Source organism: Oncorhynchus kisutch, linkage group LG25 (assembly GCF_002021735.2).
Source record: "Oncorhynchus kisutch isolate 150728-3 linkage group LG25, Okis_V2, whole genome shotgun sequence".
NCBI classification, from domain to species: domain Eukaryota; kingdom Metazoa; phylum Chordata; class Actinopteri; order Salmoniformes; family Salmonidae; genus Oncorhynchus; species Oncorhynchus kisutch.
In genome coordinates, this window is record NC_034198.2 from 15,243,195 (window position 1) to 15,258,651 (window position 15,457).

Sequence of the window (15,457 nt, forward strand, 5' to 3'; positions counted from 1 at the left end):
CATACCTGTCATATATCAGTTTGCAAACAATGTCTGAAAAAAATCATTGAGTTAATAAAGCTGCATACTAACATGGTCTCTTTTTTTGTTTTTTTGAGTAAGGCAGCTCCAAAATGCAGGTGTTTCAGCCTAGCTCAGTATTTTCTGTTGTCGTGGGGCACCCAAAGGGAAATACGGAGTGTAGGGGTTGGTAATGTTCTCTAGTTGCGCTGTGATTGGCTCAGTGTTCTGTCACTCATGGGGAGACTACGTCACCACAAAATCTACGGGGAGAGCTCGAAAATTCAAGCCCCTTGGGTGCTGCCATATATTTACATTAGAAGTGTCCATCCAAGAAGGCTCAAGGTCATTGGCTACAAATAAAATTACGTCAAATCACATTATATCTACCGTAGCTTTGATTGGACTGATCATGTCAAAATCGTACTTTTAAAATCTTAGTTAGAAAGCCCCTCATAACTTAGCCTACTGTTCTGACTTGGTGGTGCACATGTAGCCTATAGCCTGTTTTATTGAAATGACATTTAATATTGTAAGAGCTTTCAATGTCTGCTCATATGCCCACTTTATTTATCCTACTTGGTATACAGAGAGAATATTGTAAGAATGGCCCATGTTCTGAATTATGTCGCTGTACATTTGAAAAGTGCTGAACAAAGTTATTGACTACGTCCATCTTAGCTCGCTCATTAATGTCTTAATCAAAATGACGGATTGCCTCTTATCCGCTCATTGTTCCCTTATGCCATAGTTTGCACATGTCAATTGTCAGTAGAAGCCACATTTGTTTAAGCAAGTCAGCCATACCAGCTATGTTTTAAAAAAAGGCAGTAAATAAGGCTAAATTGACTATTTCGCTGCCAGACAAGGCTCCCCCAACAAATCGCCACTGGTTGTCGTGGAAATTTCCTGTATTACTAAATAAGGAGAGTTACAAACCACACACCAGTCAGAGTTATACATAAACTTCATATTTTAATTTAATGAGCTTCACCATAGCCCTGTGACTCTCAGATCAATTCAGTGTCTATAAATTAATTCTCTGAGAGTGCTTACAAAATGGCAACTGAGATCTTTTATAGCAAAGATCCACCCCCCACAGATCTTAGGAACTTCACAAAGTGCCTTTTACTTGAAAGAGGAGTATCCCATAGCCAGATAGCATTAGCTATAAATTATTGTTCAGTTTGGTCTCCTAAACCGAGATTGTAATCTCGTTCCTGGTACTTCTTAGTACCAAAACATTACCTCATCCAATGGCATATATCAATTGTCAATTCTAGATACTCCCATCTCAAATACACCCCCCCCTGGATAAACTCACAGAGGGGAGTGACTGGCACACAGACATTGTGGAGCCCTTCACATGGTTTAACTGATACATTGGAAGACACTGTTCAATTCTGACTTCTCCCTTTCTGATATTCTGCCTATTACAAGACAGATAAAAGACAAGCCTGACCTCTCCCCTCTCTGGGCCCCAAGTGACTTTTCCCTGGAGAAGAAAGAGGAAAATGCAACTGCCAACAGTATTATCCAAAAGAAGACATTCTAATGACATATCTCACATAAGCATTATTATGTAGATAAAACATCTTATTTATCAATGTTACCTAACTAATTCTGATTCTGCCACGACATGGTCTACAGACGTACAAAGCTCAATAATGAACATGAGGTGAGACAGATTGAGACAGCATCCAGGAGACCAGCAACACAAGAAACACCAATCCAATGCAATGACATCTTTCAACCATTCACCTGGACAAGATCAACCTATCAGAACTGTTCTGACAAAAAGGGAGTTGCTGGCATCGGGAACAACGTCTCAGTGCAGAAGTTCATTCTGGACTGAGCTGAAGGAAAAGCCAATCAAGATCTACAGTTGATATTTCCTCTTTCTTTTCGACAGCTGAATTTGATGAGCTTCTCTACTGATTTTTAAGGAAACAAAAGAATCAGAGATATCAAACTACAAGAAGTATCAGGTTTTATTTGTGTTCGGTGGTCTGGATGAGTGTCGACTTCCTCTAGACTTCCACAACAATGACGTATTGTTTGATAGAACCGAGTCAACCTCAGTGGACGTACTGCTAACAAACCTCTGCTTCCCTCTGCTCAACTTTGGATAACCTCCCGACTTGCAGCAGACAATCAGATCCCTTCCTGAGTGTGTTGACCAGATGACAGAGGTAAGAGGGTTCAATGACCCACAAAAGGGGGAGTACTTCAGGAAGAGAATCAGTGATGAGAACCTGGTCAGCAGAATTATCACACACATAAAGACATCAAGAAGTCTCTACATCATGTGCCACATACCTGTACTCTGTTGGATCGCAGCCACCTTTCTGGAGAACAAGCTGGTAAAAGCAGAGAGTGGAGAGACGCCCAAGACCCTGACAGAGATGTACTCACATTTCCTGGTATTTCAAGAGAAAGACATGAGTCATATGCTTCACAGAAGAGGAAACCTTGGCCCTGACTCGATGAGAAAAAGCATCAAGTCCCTGGGAAAAACTCCAGCTTTCCAACAGCTGGAGAAAGGCAACCTGATCTTCTATGAGGAATACTTGAAAGAGTGTGGCATAAACGTCAGGGAGGCGTCTGCGTACTCAGGAGTGTGATCTTCAGTGAGGAACCAACCCTGTGCCAGGGAAAGGTTTTCTGCTTTGTCCATCTCAGTACTCAGGAGTTTATGGCTGCTCTGTATGTGTTTCTCACATTCTTCAGTGATCATGTGAATCTATTAGCCAAACAGCAATCCTTTTTTTAAACATTTTCCATTCAGAGTTTTCCATTGCTAACTCAGAGGATAATCAGATCACAGCCCAACAAGGAAACAGTCAAGCCCATCAAAGATCATTTCAAATGAGAATCCCTCTCCAGAAAGATGCATCAATCTATTCTACTGTCTGAATGAACTACATGACCATTCTCTAGTGGAGGAGATCCAAAGCCACCTGAGCTCAGGAAGTCTATCTAGAGCCAAACTGTCACCTGCACAGTGGTCAGCACTGTTTTTTGTGTTGCTGACTTCAGAAGAGGAGCTGGGTGAGTTTGACCTAAAGAAATACTCCAGATCAGAGGAGGGTCTTCTGAGGCTGCTGCCGGTAATCAAAGAACAGCCATGTGAGTACAAAATCAACAGCAATACCTCAGATCACATCAACAGACACTGCACACTCTTCTCACTCTTTCAGTTTAGTCAGGTTAAGAGTTGAGTTTATCCATTATATTTCTTAGGCTGAATCGACGCAAACTCACAGAGAGATGCTGTGGAGCATTGGCCTCAGCTCTTAGTACTCCTCACACTAGAGAGAGATGGACATGAGTGACAATGACCTGTAGGATTCAGGGGTGAAGCTGCTCTCTTCTGGACTGGCAAGTCCACACTGTAAACACTGGGCAGTCCAGACAGTAAACTGTAAACACTGGGCAGACAAGACAGTAAACTGTAAACACTGAGCAGTTCAGACTGTAAACTGTAAAAACTGGGCAGACCAGACAGTAAACTGTAAACACTGGGCACTGTAAACTGTAAACACTGGGCAGTCCAGACTGTAAACTGTAAACACTGGGCAGTCCAGACTGTAAACTGTAAACACTGGGCAGTCCAGACTGTAAACTGTAAACACTGGGCAGTCCAGACTGTAAACTGTAAACACTGGGCAGTCCAGACTGTAAACTGTAAACACTGGGCAGTCCAGACAGTAAACTGTAAACACTGGGCAGTCCAGACAGTAAACTGTAAACACTGGGCACTGTAAACACCGGGCACTGTATACTGTAAACACTGGGAAGTCCAGACAGTAAACTGTAAACACTGGGCACTGTATACTGTAAACACTGGGCAGTCCAGACAGTAAACTGTAAACACTGGGCAGTCCAGACAGTAAACTGTAAACACTGGGCACTGTAAACACTGGGCACTGTAAACTGTAAACACTGGGCAGTCCAGACTGTAAACTGTAAACACTGGGCAGTCCAGACTGTAAACTGTAAACACTGGGCAGTCCAGACTGTAAACTGTAAACACTGGGCAGTCCAGACTGTAAACTGTAAACACTGGACAGTCCAGACTGTAAACTGTAAACACTGGGCAGTCCAGACTGTAAACTGTAAACACTGGGCAGTCCAGACTGTAAACTGCAAACACTGGACACTGTAAACTGTAAACACTGGGCAGTCCAGACTGTAAACTGTAAACACTGGGCACTGTAAACACTGGGCAATGTATACTGTAAACACTGGGGAGTCCAGAGAGTAAACTGTAAACACTGGGCAGTCCAGACAGTAAACTGTAAACACTGGGCAGTCCAGACTGTAAACTGTAAACACTGGGCACTGTAAACACTGGGAAGTCCAGACTGTAAACTGTAAACACTGGGCAGTCCAGACTGTAAACTGTAAACACTGGACAGTCCAGACTGTAAACTGTAAACACTGGGCACTGTAAACACTGGGCACTGTATACTGTAAACACTGGGAAGTCCAGACAGTAAACTGTAAACACTGGGCAGTCCAGACAGTAAACTGGTGATAGTAAGGTGAGTGTTTTATAAACACTCTGGTTATACTGGTAGAAAACATATATAAATGTAATATTTGCTTATCACCACTTTTAGAGGCAGCTAAAATGTTAAACGGTTTTCTCTTTTTGTTTATAGGTTTTCACTTTGTACTTTCACAGTGGAAGGATGTGGTTTTATGGCCTCCCCTCTCAATTCCAACCCCTCACACCTGAGAGAGCGGGACCTGAGCTACAATCACCCAGGAGACTCAGGAGTGAAGCTTCCCTCTGCTGTACTGGAAGATCCACACTGTAAACTAATGAAACTTAGGAAAGAATTAATGTGTAAAAAAAAAGGATTGAGTGAGACTGTGTGAATCCCAGCCCTGTTTTACTGCCTCTCTCTCCGACAGTGTGTCGTACTGCGCTGAGTTCAGGATCAGACCAGGACCACAGACATGTATGTACAGTATGGGTGTGATATTCTACTATGAGTTTCTTTTTTTTCCTCTCCCAGATACCCATGACCTCAGACTGGACCCAAACACAGCACACAGAGAGCTCTCGCTGTCTGCAGAGAACAGGAAGGTGATGTGAGGGAAAGAGCAGCCGTTTCCTGATCACCCAGAGAGATTTGACTGCTGGAGGAAGCTGCTGTGTAGAGAGGGTCTGACTGTGCGCTGCTATTGGGAGACAGAGTGGAGTGGGATCAGAAGGAGAGGAGAGGGACATGACTGCTGGTTTTGGGTGAAACGCTGTGTCCTGGAGTCTGAACTGCTCTAATGACAGTTACACTACATGGCACAATGACAAGAGCACTGACATACACTCCTACTCTGTTAGAGAGAGAGGGGGTGGTTATCTAGACTGGCCGGCTGGCACTCTGTCCTTCTACAGTGTCTCCTCTAACACACTGACCCACCTGCACACGTTCCACTCCACATCCACGGAGCCATTCTATCCAGGGTTTAGGCTAGGCTGGGTGGACTCGTCAGTGTCCCCGTGTCAGGTAGAGAGTAGCCTCCCTGGAGGAACACCTGAGACTTCAGGGAGATCACACGTTTTTGTGTGTGTAACATACAGCAGATGACGTAACCCCTAAACCTATATTCACATATGTGCTTTAAACCACTCTAGACCTGACTGATAATGTGATGATAAATGAATGGTAATTGGATTAAAGTGCATACTTTTAAACAAGCACTATTCTATTTGTACTATTCTTCTGCAACATTGTTTATTAGCTCCACCTGGTCCTGGACTAGTGTTGGCTTTAGTAGCAGTGCTCTGCCTGACCTTTCACCCATCTGTTACCTATACAGTTGCGGCCAAATGCAGTGAGCTCGAAAAGGTACTGGGACAGTGACTCATTTTAGGTTGTTTTGGCTCTGTACTCCAGCACTTTGGATATGATACAATGAATACAAGGCTAAAGCTCACTGTCAGATTTCGTTTTAGGGTATTCTCATCCATATTGGGTGAACCGTTTTGAAATGACGGCACTTTTTGTACATAGTCCCCCCCCTATTTTAGGAGAGCAAAGGTATTGGGACAAATTCACTTATATGTAGAGTACCATTCAAAAGTTCGGACACACCTACTCATTCAGAGGGGTTGGTTTAAATGCGGAAGACACATTTCAGTTGAATACATTCAGTTGGACAACTGACTAGGTATCCCCCTTTTGTTCTTTTCAAGGGTTTTTCTTTATTTTTACTATTTTCTACATTGCAGAATAATAGTGAAGACATCAAAACTATGACATAACACACATGGAATCCAAAATGACTATACATTATTTCCCATTAATTTCTATTGGATACAAAAATAATCTGAAACACAACCAAAACAAACAGCAAATGCATCCAACAAATGTGTAGAGTCACAAGCTTGATGTAACCATTGCATGCTTGGAAAATATGGGACCAAATACTAACATTTTGACTACTCGAACACACAAGTGAATTTGTCCATTTTTTTTTTATCCCCTAAAATAGGGGGGGGGGGGGGGGGGCTATGTACAAAAGTGTTGTAATTTCTAAAAGGTTCACCAGATATGGATGGAAATGAAAGCTGTCAGTCTGCACATTAACCTCAGTCATTGTATCATTTCAAATCCCAAGTGCTGGAGTACAAAGCCAAAACAACAAAAATGTTCACGGTCCCAATAATTTGAGTTTACGGATTGACACTTCTAAAATAGGGAATTTATATTTTTCAAATAACTTGAAATTGGAAAAAGCAACTTTACAGAACCATTTTACTTAAACATTATTTTCTAAATTAAAAATGGTAAACTTAAAACCATTGGCATGGACAAAATCATTGGCTCCACAGTAGCTAGTACTTGGTTGCACAGCTTTTGGCAAAAATAACTGCAAATGATTTGCTGCACCTTTTTACAAGCACTTTGTCCCAGTCTTCAGCTGGTGTCCAACACCAACTGCTTTTTCCAGCTCTCGCCATAGATGTGATTTATGGATGCGATTTAGATCTGAACTCTTCGCTGGCCACTCCATCCTCCAACAGAGACCCCGTTTTTGGACACTGGGTTGAATATTTCACCCCCAAAACACCTTGGTAATCTGCTGTTTTCATGATGTCTTGCGTATGTACCAGAGACAGCAAAGAAACTCAACATTATCAAACCTTCCCTATGTTTGAATGTAGGGAGGGTGTTATTTTCTTGAATGTTTCATTTGATCGTTGGTAGACATAGGAAGTTCCTCCTGCTGAACTTCTCAAAATCCCTCTAAAACAAATCTAAAGCCTGTGGAAAATGTTCTGTGCCAAAGGAAACAAAATTAGAGTTCTTTGACAACACAGATCAGAGCAGTGTTTACAATGACCAAATGATGCATTCAATGAAAATAACACCCTCCCCACAATCAAACATGGGGGTGGTTTGGTAATACTGTGGGGTTGATTTTCTGCCTCTGGTACTAGGGGCCTTAAAACGTGAGCAAAGGCATCTTGAAATCAGCAGAATATCTGGTGTTGAGTCCAATGTTCAACCCTGTCCAAAAACATGAGTCTCCATTGAAGGCTGTGGATCTTCCAGCAAGACAACCCCAAACACACATCAAAAAGTACCCAGGAATGGTTCAAGAAGAAACGCTGGACTGCTCTAGAGTGGCCCGCCAAGAGTCCACATCTAAATCTATGGTGAGAGCCGAAAGCAGCAGTTGGTGGAGGGCATCCCTCCAGCAACAGTTTGCCGCTGAAGAGTGGGACACATTTCTCGTAGTAAGGCGCATCAAGCACATTGATGTTACAAGAAAAGTTTGTCTGCAGTTCTTGGCCAAAGGCTGTGCAAGCAAATACCATCTCCGGGTTGCCAACAACTTAAGTAGACTTTGAAAAAAATGTTTAAGGGTTCATCCAATATTTTAGAATAGTGAATTATTTAAGAAAAGCTCAAGGGTGTCAATATATTTGGCTGCAACTGTATATGGTGCACTACTTTTGGGCAGTCTTATCAGGTGCAATTTATGAGTGACAAACAGTTTGGCTAGGAGAAAGTCCCTTACTGTAACCATAGTACCAACAAGCCAATGAGAGCAGGGATGGGAGAAGCATGGCATGGTGATTCAATAACTTTATTAACAGTCCAGGAGGCAATGACAAAAACACAGAAAAGGAAAACGGTCAGATCACGGTCAGTCAGAAAGAAAGTCCATTCAACAGAGAGATGGGTCAGAGAAGAGGGCAGCAACACTTGTGTTAAGACACGAGAACGAAAACCAATGCAAAAGTCAGGATGTATCGACGGATCCCTCTTTTCCTTTAGAGAAATTCACCAGGATCTGCCTCCAGAACCCCACACATTCACCCTCTCTCTCTCACACACACACACACACACACACACACAGAGCTTTTGTGTGAGCGGCGACGGAGAGGACTGACAAACCACAGCATTTGACACAGGTGTTTAAAAACCGGAGGATTTAATTCTGTACAGGTTATAGACGTAGGTTATATGTGTAAACGAACCAAGGTTCTATAGCAGACCGTCCGCAGTGTGGGACAACTCGGACACAGCTGTGTGTAGAGCACAGGGTCATGTTCAGCAAAAACACGTAGCAAAAACATTCTGCTACGGAAACTAAAAACAAAAGTACTCCCTCCCCCCGTTTCAAATAGTTCTCACCTGTTTTCGTGCCTACGGAACATGACTCTGCCCAACATTATTCTCATCACACTTTCTCGGACTGACCTCAATTTTGAGAAGCACAGCCAGTTACTCCTTCCCTTCACAAGACAGGAAGACAAACAGGCATCATGTCAGAGAATGGTGTCAAGCTGATACACACGTTAGTAAAACAACATGACCCACACACACACACACCTCAACCAAACAGTCTATACTGTGTGAGTCATAGTGGGAACATTCAAACCCCGTGCCTCTGGATGATTAGATGCATAGACTTTTATTGGGAGTTTAACCTCAATCACAGATCTCTATATACTCCTCCCGCTCTCCTATTGCCTCAGTAGTGTTTGTAAGTCAGCGCACACACACGAGGCCATGTCTGAGGGAGAGAGAATAAGACAAATAGAAAAATAATTCTAGAGATGGAAAAAAAAAAACATTTATTTCATGTCATGTATAGTTTGTCATCTTCAGCTCTACTGGGTCTGAATCATACAAAAAGAGTTTCTACCAGTGGCCGGTACACCCACAACAGCCTTTCAGTGCTAGTGTTAGACAGAACACCTACTACAATCAACAGCAACTCTCTCCCTCACAAACACACTCACAAAATACACACACACACTTCCATTGGCCAGTGGATCAGCTCCAGCTGTTTTAGAGCCTGACGTTTGGAATAGTAGAGTCGTATGAGGACAAACACACGGAATCTGCCACGAGGCTGTGTATACGTCTCCGGCCTCTCGCTGACAGAGGGGGAGGGGTTAAGTTTATTAGGTAAATAAAAGATAAAGCGCATCAGGGGGGGGTTGAGAGGTGCCGGGGTCAGGTTTGAAGGGTCAGAAATCAGGGCCCTAGCTGAGTAGCTGGCGGATCTCCTTGTGCATGTGACACAGGAAGTCGACATAGGAAGCTCCTCCGCTGGTGCTCTTGTCCTCACACAGGAAGTGCTTAAAGATTAGCTCCGCCTTGTCCTCCTGCTTCACCACCATCAACTACAGACATGTGTGGAGAGAGAAAGAGATGTTAACACACACACACACACACACACCTTATGCTTCTGTACTACAACCAGGTATCTCCACTTACAATTTCTAGTTGGTGGCACACGCACATCAAATTCATTTATAAAGCCCTTTTTACAGCAGATGTCACAAAGTGCTTTATACAGAAACTCAGTCTAAAACCCCAAAGAGCAAGCAATGGCAGAAGCACATGATTTAGTCGATAATGACGATTGATGACAATGAGCCTGTCGCCCATAATGTGCCTGCATTCCTTCCAGAACCTGGCTATCATCTTTTAACCTGTGTTCTTACATTGATTTACTGTAACAGCAAAGAGCGGCGTAAAATAAAGTGTCAAATGTATTGCGTTATTGCCATGTGTTCTTTTCTGCTAAATCCTCTAGAGGTCAGAAGAAAAAAAACTACTTCGAAAAAATCATTAAACTAGGGAGGACTGATAGTCCTCTTTTTTCTTCATGTTTCTTCATGTTTTCACTTTCAAATCTCACTTTAATAGAAAAAAAACAACTAAATTGGACGTTCTAAGTCCACAACAATGCTTAAACCACATCAGGGGACCATTTTTTAGGTCTGGGGAAAATATAGCCATTCCAGTGTCGTTACCCTTTAATTCAATGACGTGATGTTTCTGTAGGGCACTTGTGGCGATGTCAAAACAAACGGTGACTGGATGATGCAAATCATCCTGAATCTGCCAGGGATGCATAGGCTACTTTGTAGTTACCTTTTAAGTGCTTTTTCCATCTCCCTGAAAACGGTCAGGCTATCATTAGCATCGCTAACGGCTTCACAACGTAGTAGACACTCGCAACACGCAGGGCTCAACATTCATTCAAATTTACTAGTGACACACCCGGGCCAGTGCCAACAAAGTTACTGGCCAGAATACATTTTTTAAAGATCTTACAGGAAAGAGAATGATGCATCATTTCAATAGCCTGTGATTGTATTATTCATTTGCAGGGCTTGGGCAAGTAGCCTATACAGGGTTCATACAGACATTGGCAGGTCAAATTCAAGGACTTTAAAACTTTTTCAAGCACTTAATTGCGACAACTGCTGATGTGGAGAACGGCTTTATAAATACATTTGATTCATTGATTTGTAATTTAAGGTCCTACATTTTATATTTAAATGTTGTAATAGCCTACAGAGAAAAAAAATACAACTCAAATTGCATGCGTTCCTACTAATAATAATGCTGGTTTTAATAGGACTTACCAACAGTATTATGCATTGACACTTGTAATTTTAATCTGCATAATGCGAGCATTGCCTGACTAAATACAATCTAAATCTAATTTATTTGTCACATGCACAGGACATAACAGGTGTAGACTTCACAGTGAAATGCTTACTTATGATCCCTTTCCCAACAATGCAGAGTTAAAAAGAAAAATGTGCACGTGTGTGTCAGCGTAGTGTGTGTGTGTGGAGTGTCAGCGTAGTGTGTGTGTGTGTGATGGAGTGTCAGCGTAGTGTGTGTGTGTGATGGAGTGTCAGCGTAGTGCGTGTGTGTGTGATGGAGTGTCAGCGTAGTGCGTGTGTGTGTGATGGAGTGTCAGCGCAGTGTGTGTGTGTGTGATGGAGTGTCAGCGTAGTGTGTGTGTGGGTCAAGTTTAGTGAGTGTGCATAGTCGGTGCAAAATAAAAAGGTAGCCATTTGATTAACTGTTCAACAGTCTTCTGATTTGGGGGGGTAGAAGCTGTTCAGGAGCATTTTGGTCCCAGACTCGGCCCGAGTGATGTACAGGACCGTACACACCATCCTCTGCAGCGCCTTGAGGTCGGACGCCAAGCAGCTGCCATACCAAGTGGTGATGCAGCCAGTCAAGAAGCTTACAATGGTGCAGCTGTAGAACTGTTTGAGGATCTGAGGGCCCGTGCCAAATCTTCTCAGCCTCCTGAGGGGGAAGCGACATTGTCGTGCCCTCTTCACGATGGTGTGTTCTGACTACCTCCTTATAGGCTGTCTCATCATCGTCAATCAGGCCTCCCACCGTCGTGAATGTTGGCAAACTTAATGGTGTTGGAGTCGTGCGCGGCCACACAGTCATGGGTGAACAGGAAGTACAGGAGGAGACTAAGAACACAACCCTGAAGGGCCCCCGTGTTGAGGGTCAGCGTGGCAGATGTGTTGTTGCCTACCCTCACCACCTGGGGGCGACCAGTCAGGAAGTACAGGATCCAGTTGCAGAGGGAGGTGGTCAGTCCCAGGGCCCTGAGCTTGAAGGGCACTACGGTGTAGTCAACGCTGAGTAGTCAATGAACAGCATTCTCACGTAGGTGTTCCATTTGTCCAGGTGGAAAAGGGCAGTGTGGAGTGTAATAGACATTGCGTCATTGGTGGTTCGTGAACTGGACTGGGTCTCAGGTGTCTAGGATGATGGTGTTGATGTAAGGGATGGCCAGCCTTTCAAAACATTTCATGGCTACAGATGCGAGTGCTACTGAGCGATAGTCATCTAGACAGGTTACCTTGGTTACACGGACGATGGTGGTCTGCTTGAAATATGTAGGTATTACAGACGGGGTCAGGGAGAAGTTGGCAAGTTCAAGACACTTTCCAGCTGGTCAGAGCATGTTCCGAGTACGCATCAGGGTAATCCGTCTGTTAACCTGTTTAAAGGTTTTACTTGCATTGGCTACAGAGAGCGTGATCACACAGTCGTCCAGAACAGCTGGAGCTCTCATACATGGGTCGTTGTTGCTTGCCTTGAAGCGAGCATAAAAAAGGCATTTAGCTTGTTTGTTAGGCTCACGTCACTGGGCAGCTCGCAAGATGGTTTTCCCTTTGTAATTTGTGATTGTTATGCCAGCCCTGCCACCTCCGTCGAGCATCAGAGCCGGTGTAGTACGATTCAAACTTAGTTCTGTATTGACACGTTGCCCGTTTGATCACTCCGCGTCGCTGGTACTTCCTTTTAGTTTTTGCTTGTAAGCAGGAATCAGGAGGATAGAGTTATGGTCAGATTTGCCAAATGGAGGGAGAGCTTTGTATGCATCTCTGTGTGTGGAGTAAAGGTGACCTAGAGTTTTTCTGCCTCTAGTTGTACAGATGACATGCTGGTAGAAATTAGTTAAAAGATTTCAGTTGTCATGCATTAAATAAGACAGCTTTATCCAAACAAACACATGCATGAAGTGTGTCCATGTGGTAGTTAGTCTCACAAAAGGTGTAACGGGTGCCAATTAAAAATGTGTGTTGCACTGCCAAGTCAAACGGTTGCAACGTGACTGTTTTGGTCTCAGTATTGTTCCCTGACAAAACAAATTGAGATGGAAAGATACAGGGGGAAGAAAGGAGAGAGAGAGACAGAGAAAGAGAGAGGTAGTAGAGTCTGACCTTCATGTATCGTGACCGTTGTGACCTGAAGGAGTCAATGATCTCTCGGAGTCTCTGGGAGAACGGGTTGTCCAGCTCCGGCAGACTCGTCTGGAACACAACACACACATTTAGGAGAAAGCAACACACCCACACACTTCAAATCAAGACAATGATTTGTAAGAGGCTGAAGTCTGTGTGTGTGTGTGTGTGTGTGTGTCTCACCATGTTGGGGTCTATCTGGCTGAAGGTGGGCGTTCCAAAGATGTTGCTAAGCAGCTCCTGCTGAGCATTGGCTCCCACCCACAGGAAGAGGTGGAGCCCTGTCTCCAGGAGGTAGACTCCGCCCTTCGACAGGCGCTCCTCTGAGTTACGCACTGCCATTGGCAACGACCCTCCATCCAACTTCACCTGAGATGGAAAGGTAATTGATTAACACACGATTTAACAAACCGATTTCACATGAATGTAATATGTTCTTACATGTTTGCTTCAGCAAAGTAAGATGGTGCCTTGTCATGCCAAAAGAGGCTGATTGAAGTGAATTCGAGAGACAGAAAGAGAGCGAGTTGGAGAGCAGGGCCTCTCACCAGGGGCAGTAGGCGGGGATAGAAGAAGATGTGGCTCTCGGATACGTCCATACAGCTGAGCAGCTGTCTCAGGTAGGCTCTGTCGTCCAATGAGATGTCAGCTCCCGGCTGCAGCACGTCACTCTTCAACACACAGTTCAGATAGACCGGCAGCAGCTTCATACACTCTGGTAGGATCAGCTACAAAAGGAGAGAGGGGAAGTGATTGAGTGTGTACATTTTTCAGGCGTTGATTTGTGTGAGAGACTGACTGCAGTGTGTGGGTGGTAATGGGGTGAATGTATAGTGTTTGTGTATGTATGTGACAGTGTCTGAATGGTGTCGGGGGGGAATGTGTGTATCGTGCGTGTGTATGGGGTGTGTGTCACTGACTTGTCCAATTGGGTGTGTGTGTGCGCGCTCGCGAGTGACCGACCTGTCCGGCAGACGAGGGGCTGGCACAGTTCTTGCGGTAGCAGGCCAGAATCTGGGCACACTGGTTCACCATGGTGTCTCTCACTGTCTTGGTGGGGGTGTTCAATATGCTACGGTACGCTACACACAGAGAGAAAAGGACCATTGGTTTCAATTTCCGGACATAAAGACCTTAAGTTGATTTGAATCCTACTGGTATCAATCAAATCTACAGTATCTCACACCTAAAGTAGGTGTTCGGTGATTGGACCCCTGCTGATCTTTATACATTCTTTCTCTTAGTAACAATCTCGAAACATACTACACAATTTCACAGCTGTATAGACAGATAGTGAGCGTGTGATACTGACCGTACTTGGAGAAGAAGTTGATGATTGTGTCCGTCTCGCAGTTCCGGTAGAGGTCGGCGAGCTGGGAGCAGCAGTTGACCGCCATGTTGTGGACCCGCAGACGCCGCTGACCACTACAGCTGGTGTACAACACCGCACACTGCATGAGCGCGCCGGTGTCCTCGCTGAGCTTGTCGTCGTGGCGGAATTCCACGGTGACAGTCTTGTCACAGTCCAGGCCTGCCAGCTCCACGTCTGTCGTGTTGCTCATGAAGAACGAGCCGAAGAAATCTGTCGCTCTGATACCTGGAGGAGGAGAGGACGTTACGACGGCAGTAAATAAACACCACTAGGTGAAGAGTGAGTCCACAGACAGACGGCAAAATACAAAATGGTTCCAGAGACACACAGAATGAGTTATCTTCGTCATAGAAATGCCACCAAAAAGTATTTCATGAAACTTAGTTCAACAAACAATATTTTCAAAAGAAGAAGCAAAGTACTTGAATCGATTTTGCTTCTTCTATTAAGAATGTAAAAATGTACGGAAAGACTCATGCGAAGGCCAAATTACAGAGGAACTTCTTGATGCAATTATAGCCTTTAAGTCTGGGGCTGGATGGCATACCAGTGGAGGTATACCAATCCTTTGTTGATGTACTCAGGGGACCAGTGTAAGCATGTTTTAATCTACTATTTTTATTGGAGTGGTTATCAGACACTCAACAAGGTCTGATTTCATTATTACTGAAACAGGAACCAGGTGGTAAATATAAAGACTTGGAGGCCCCTTTCACTTCAGTGTTGTGACTAAGGCTGTTACGGTGACCGTACTACCGCCACACCGGCGGTCACGAGTCGTGAAGGTAGTCAAATTCCATGTGACCGTTTAGTCACGATAATTAGGCTTCTCCAAGCGCTGATGCTGGTCATTAGTAGCCTACCAAAACAAGCTAGCGCTCCATTGCCCCTCTAGTCACTGACATCAATGCAAAATCTAATCAAACACTTACTGAGAGCCCAAGAGCTCATGTTGCGCAACATTTATATAGGCTATGCAATTGTGAGAGAAAACAGAGTGAGGATCCCATCATTTTTCTATAGGCTAG

General features: G+C 44.1%; 1 protein-coding gene across 4 annotated transcripts in view; it reads right to left on the minus strand.

Annotated features, from left to right (window-relative positions):
- Nucleotides 1-8,091: 8,091 nt before the first annotated feature.
- Nucleotides 8,092-15,457, minus strand: part of sec24c (SEC24 homolog C, COPII coat complex component) — a 28,240-nt gene continuing 20,874 nt past the window's right edge. For 3 of the 4 annotated variants that reach the window (XM_031804776.1, XM_031804775.1, XM_031804777.1), the window contains 6 exons: nucleotides 14,370-14,654; nucleotides 14,021-14,139; nucleotides 13,606-13,785; nucleotides 13,241-13,426; nucleotides 13,037-13,126; nucleotides 8,441-9,658 (listed from right to left, as the gene is read on the minus strand). In XM_031804776.1, coding sequence (XP_031660636.1) covers nucleotides 9,518-9,658; nucleotides 13,037-13,126; nucleotides 13,241-13,426; nucleotides 13,606-13,785; nucleotides 14,021-14,139; nucleotides 14,370-14,654 — 1,001 coding nt within the window. In that variant the 3' untranslated portion in view covers nucleotides 8,441-9,517. Of the gene's footprint in view, nucleotides 9,659-13,036; nucleotides 13,127-13,240; nucleotides 13,427-13,605; nucleotides 13,786-14,020; nucleotides 14,140-14,369; nucleotides 14,655-15,457 lie in introns of all 4 variants that reach the window. The other variant, XM_031804774.1, reaches the window with a different exon arrangement.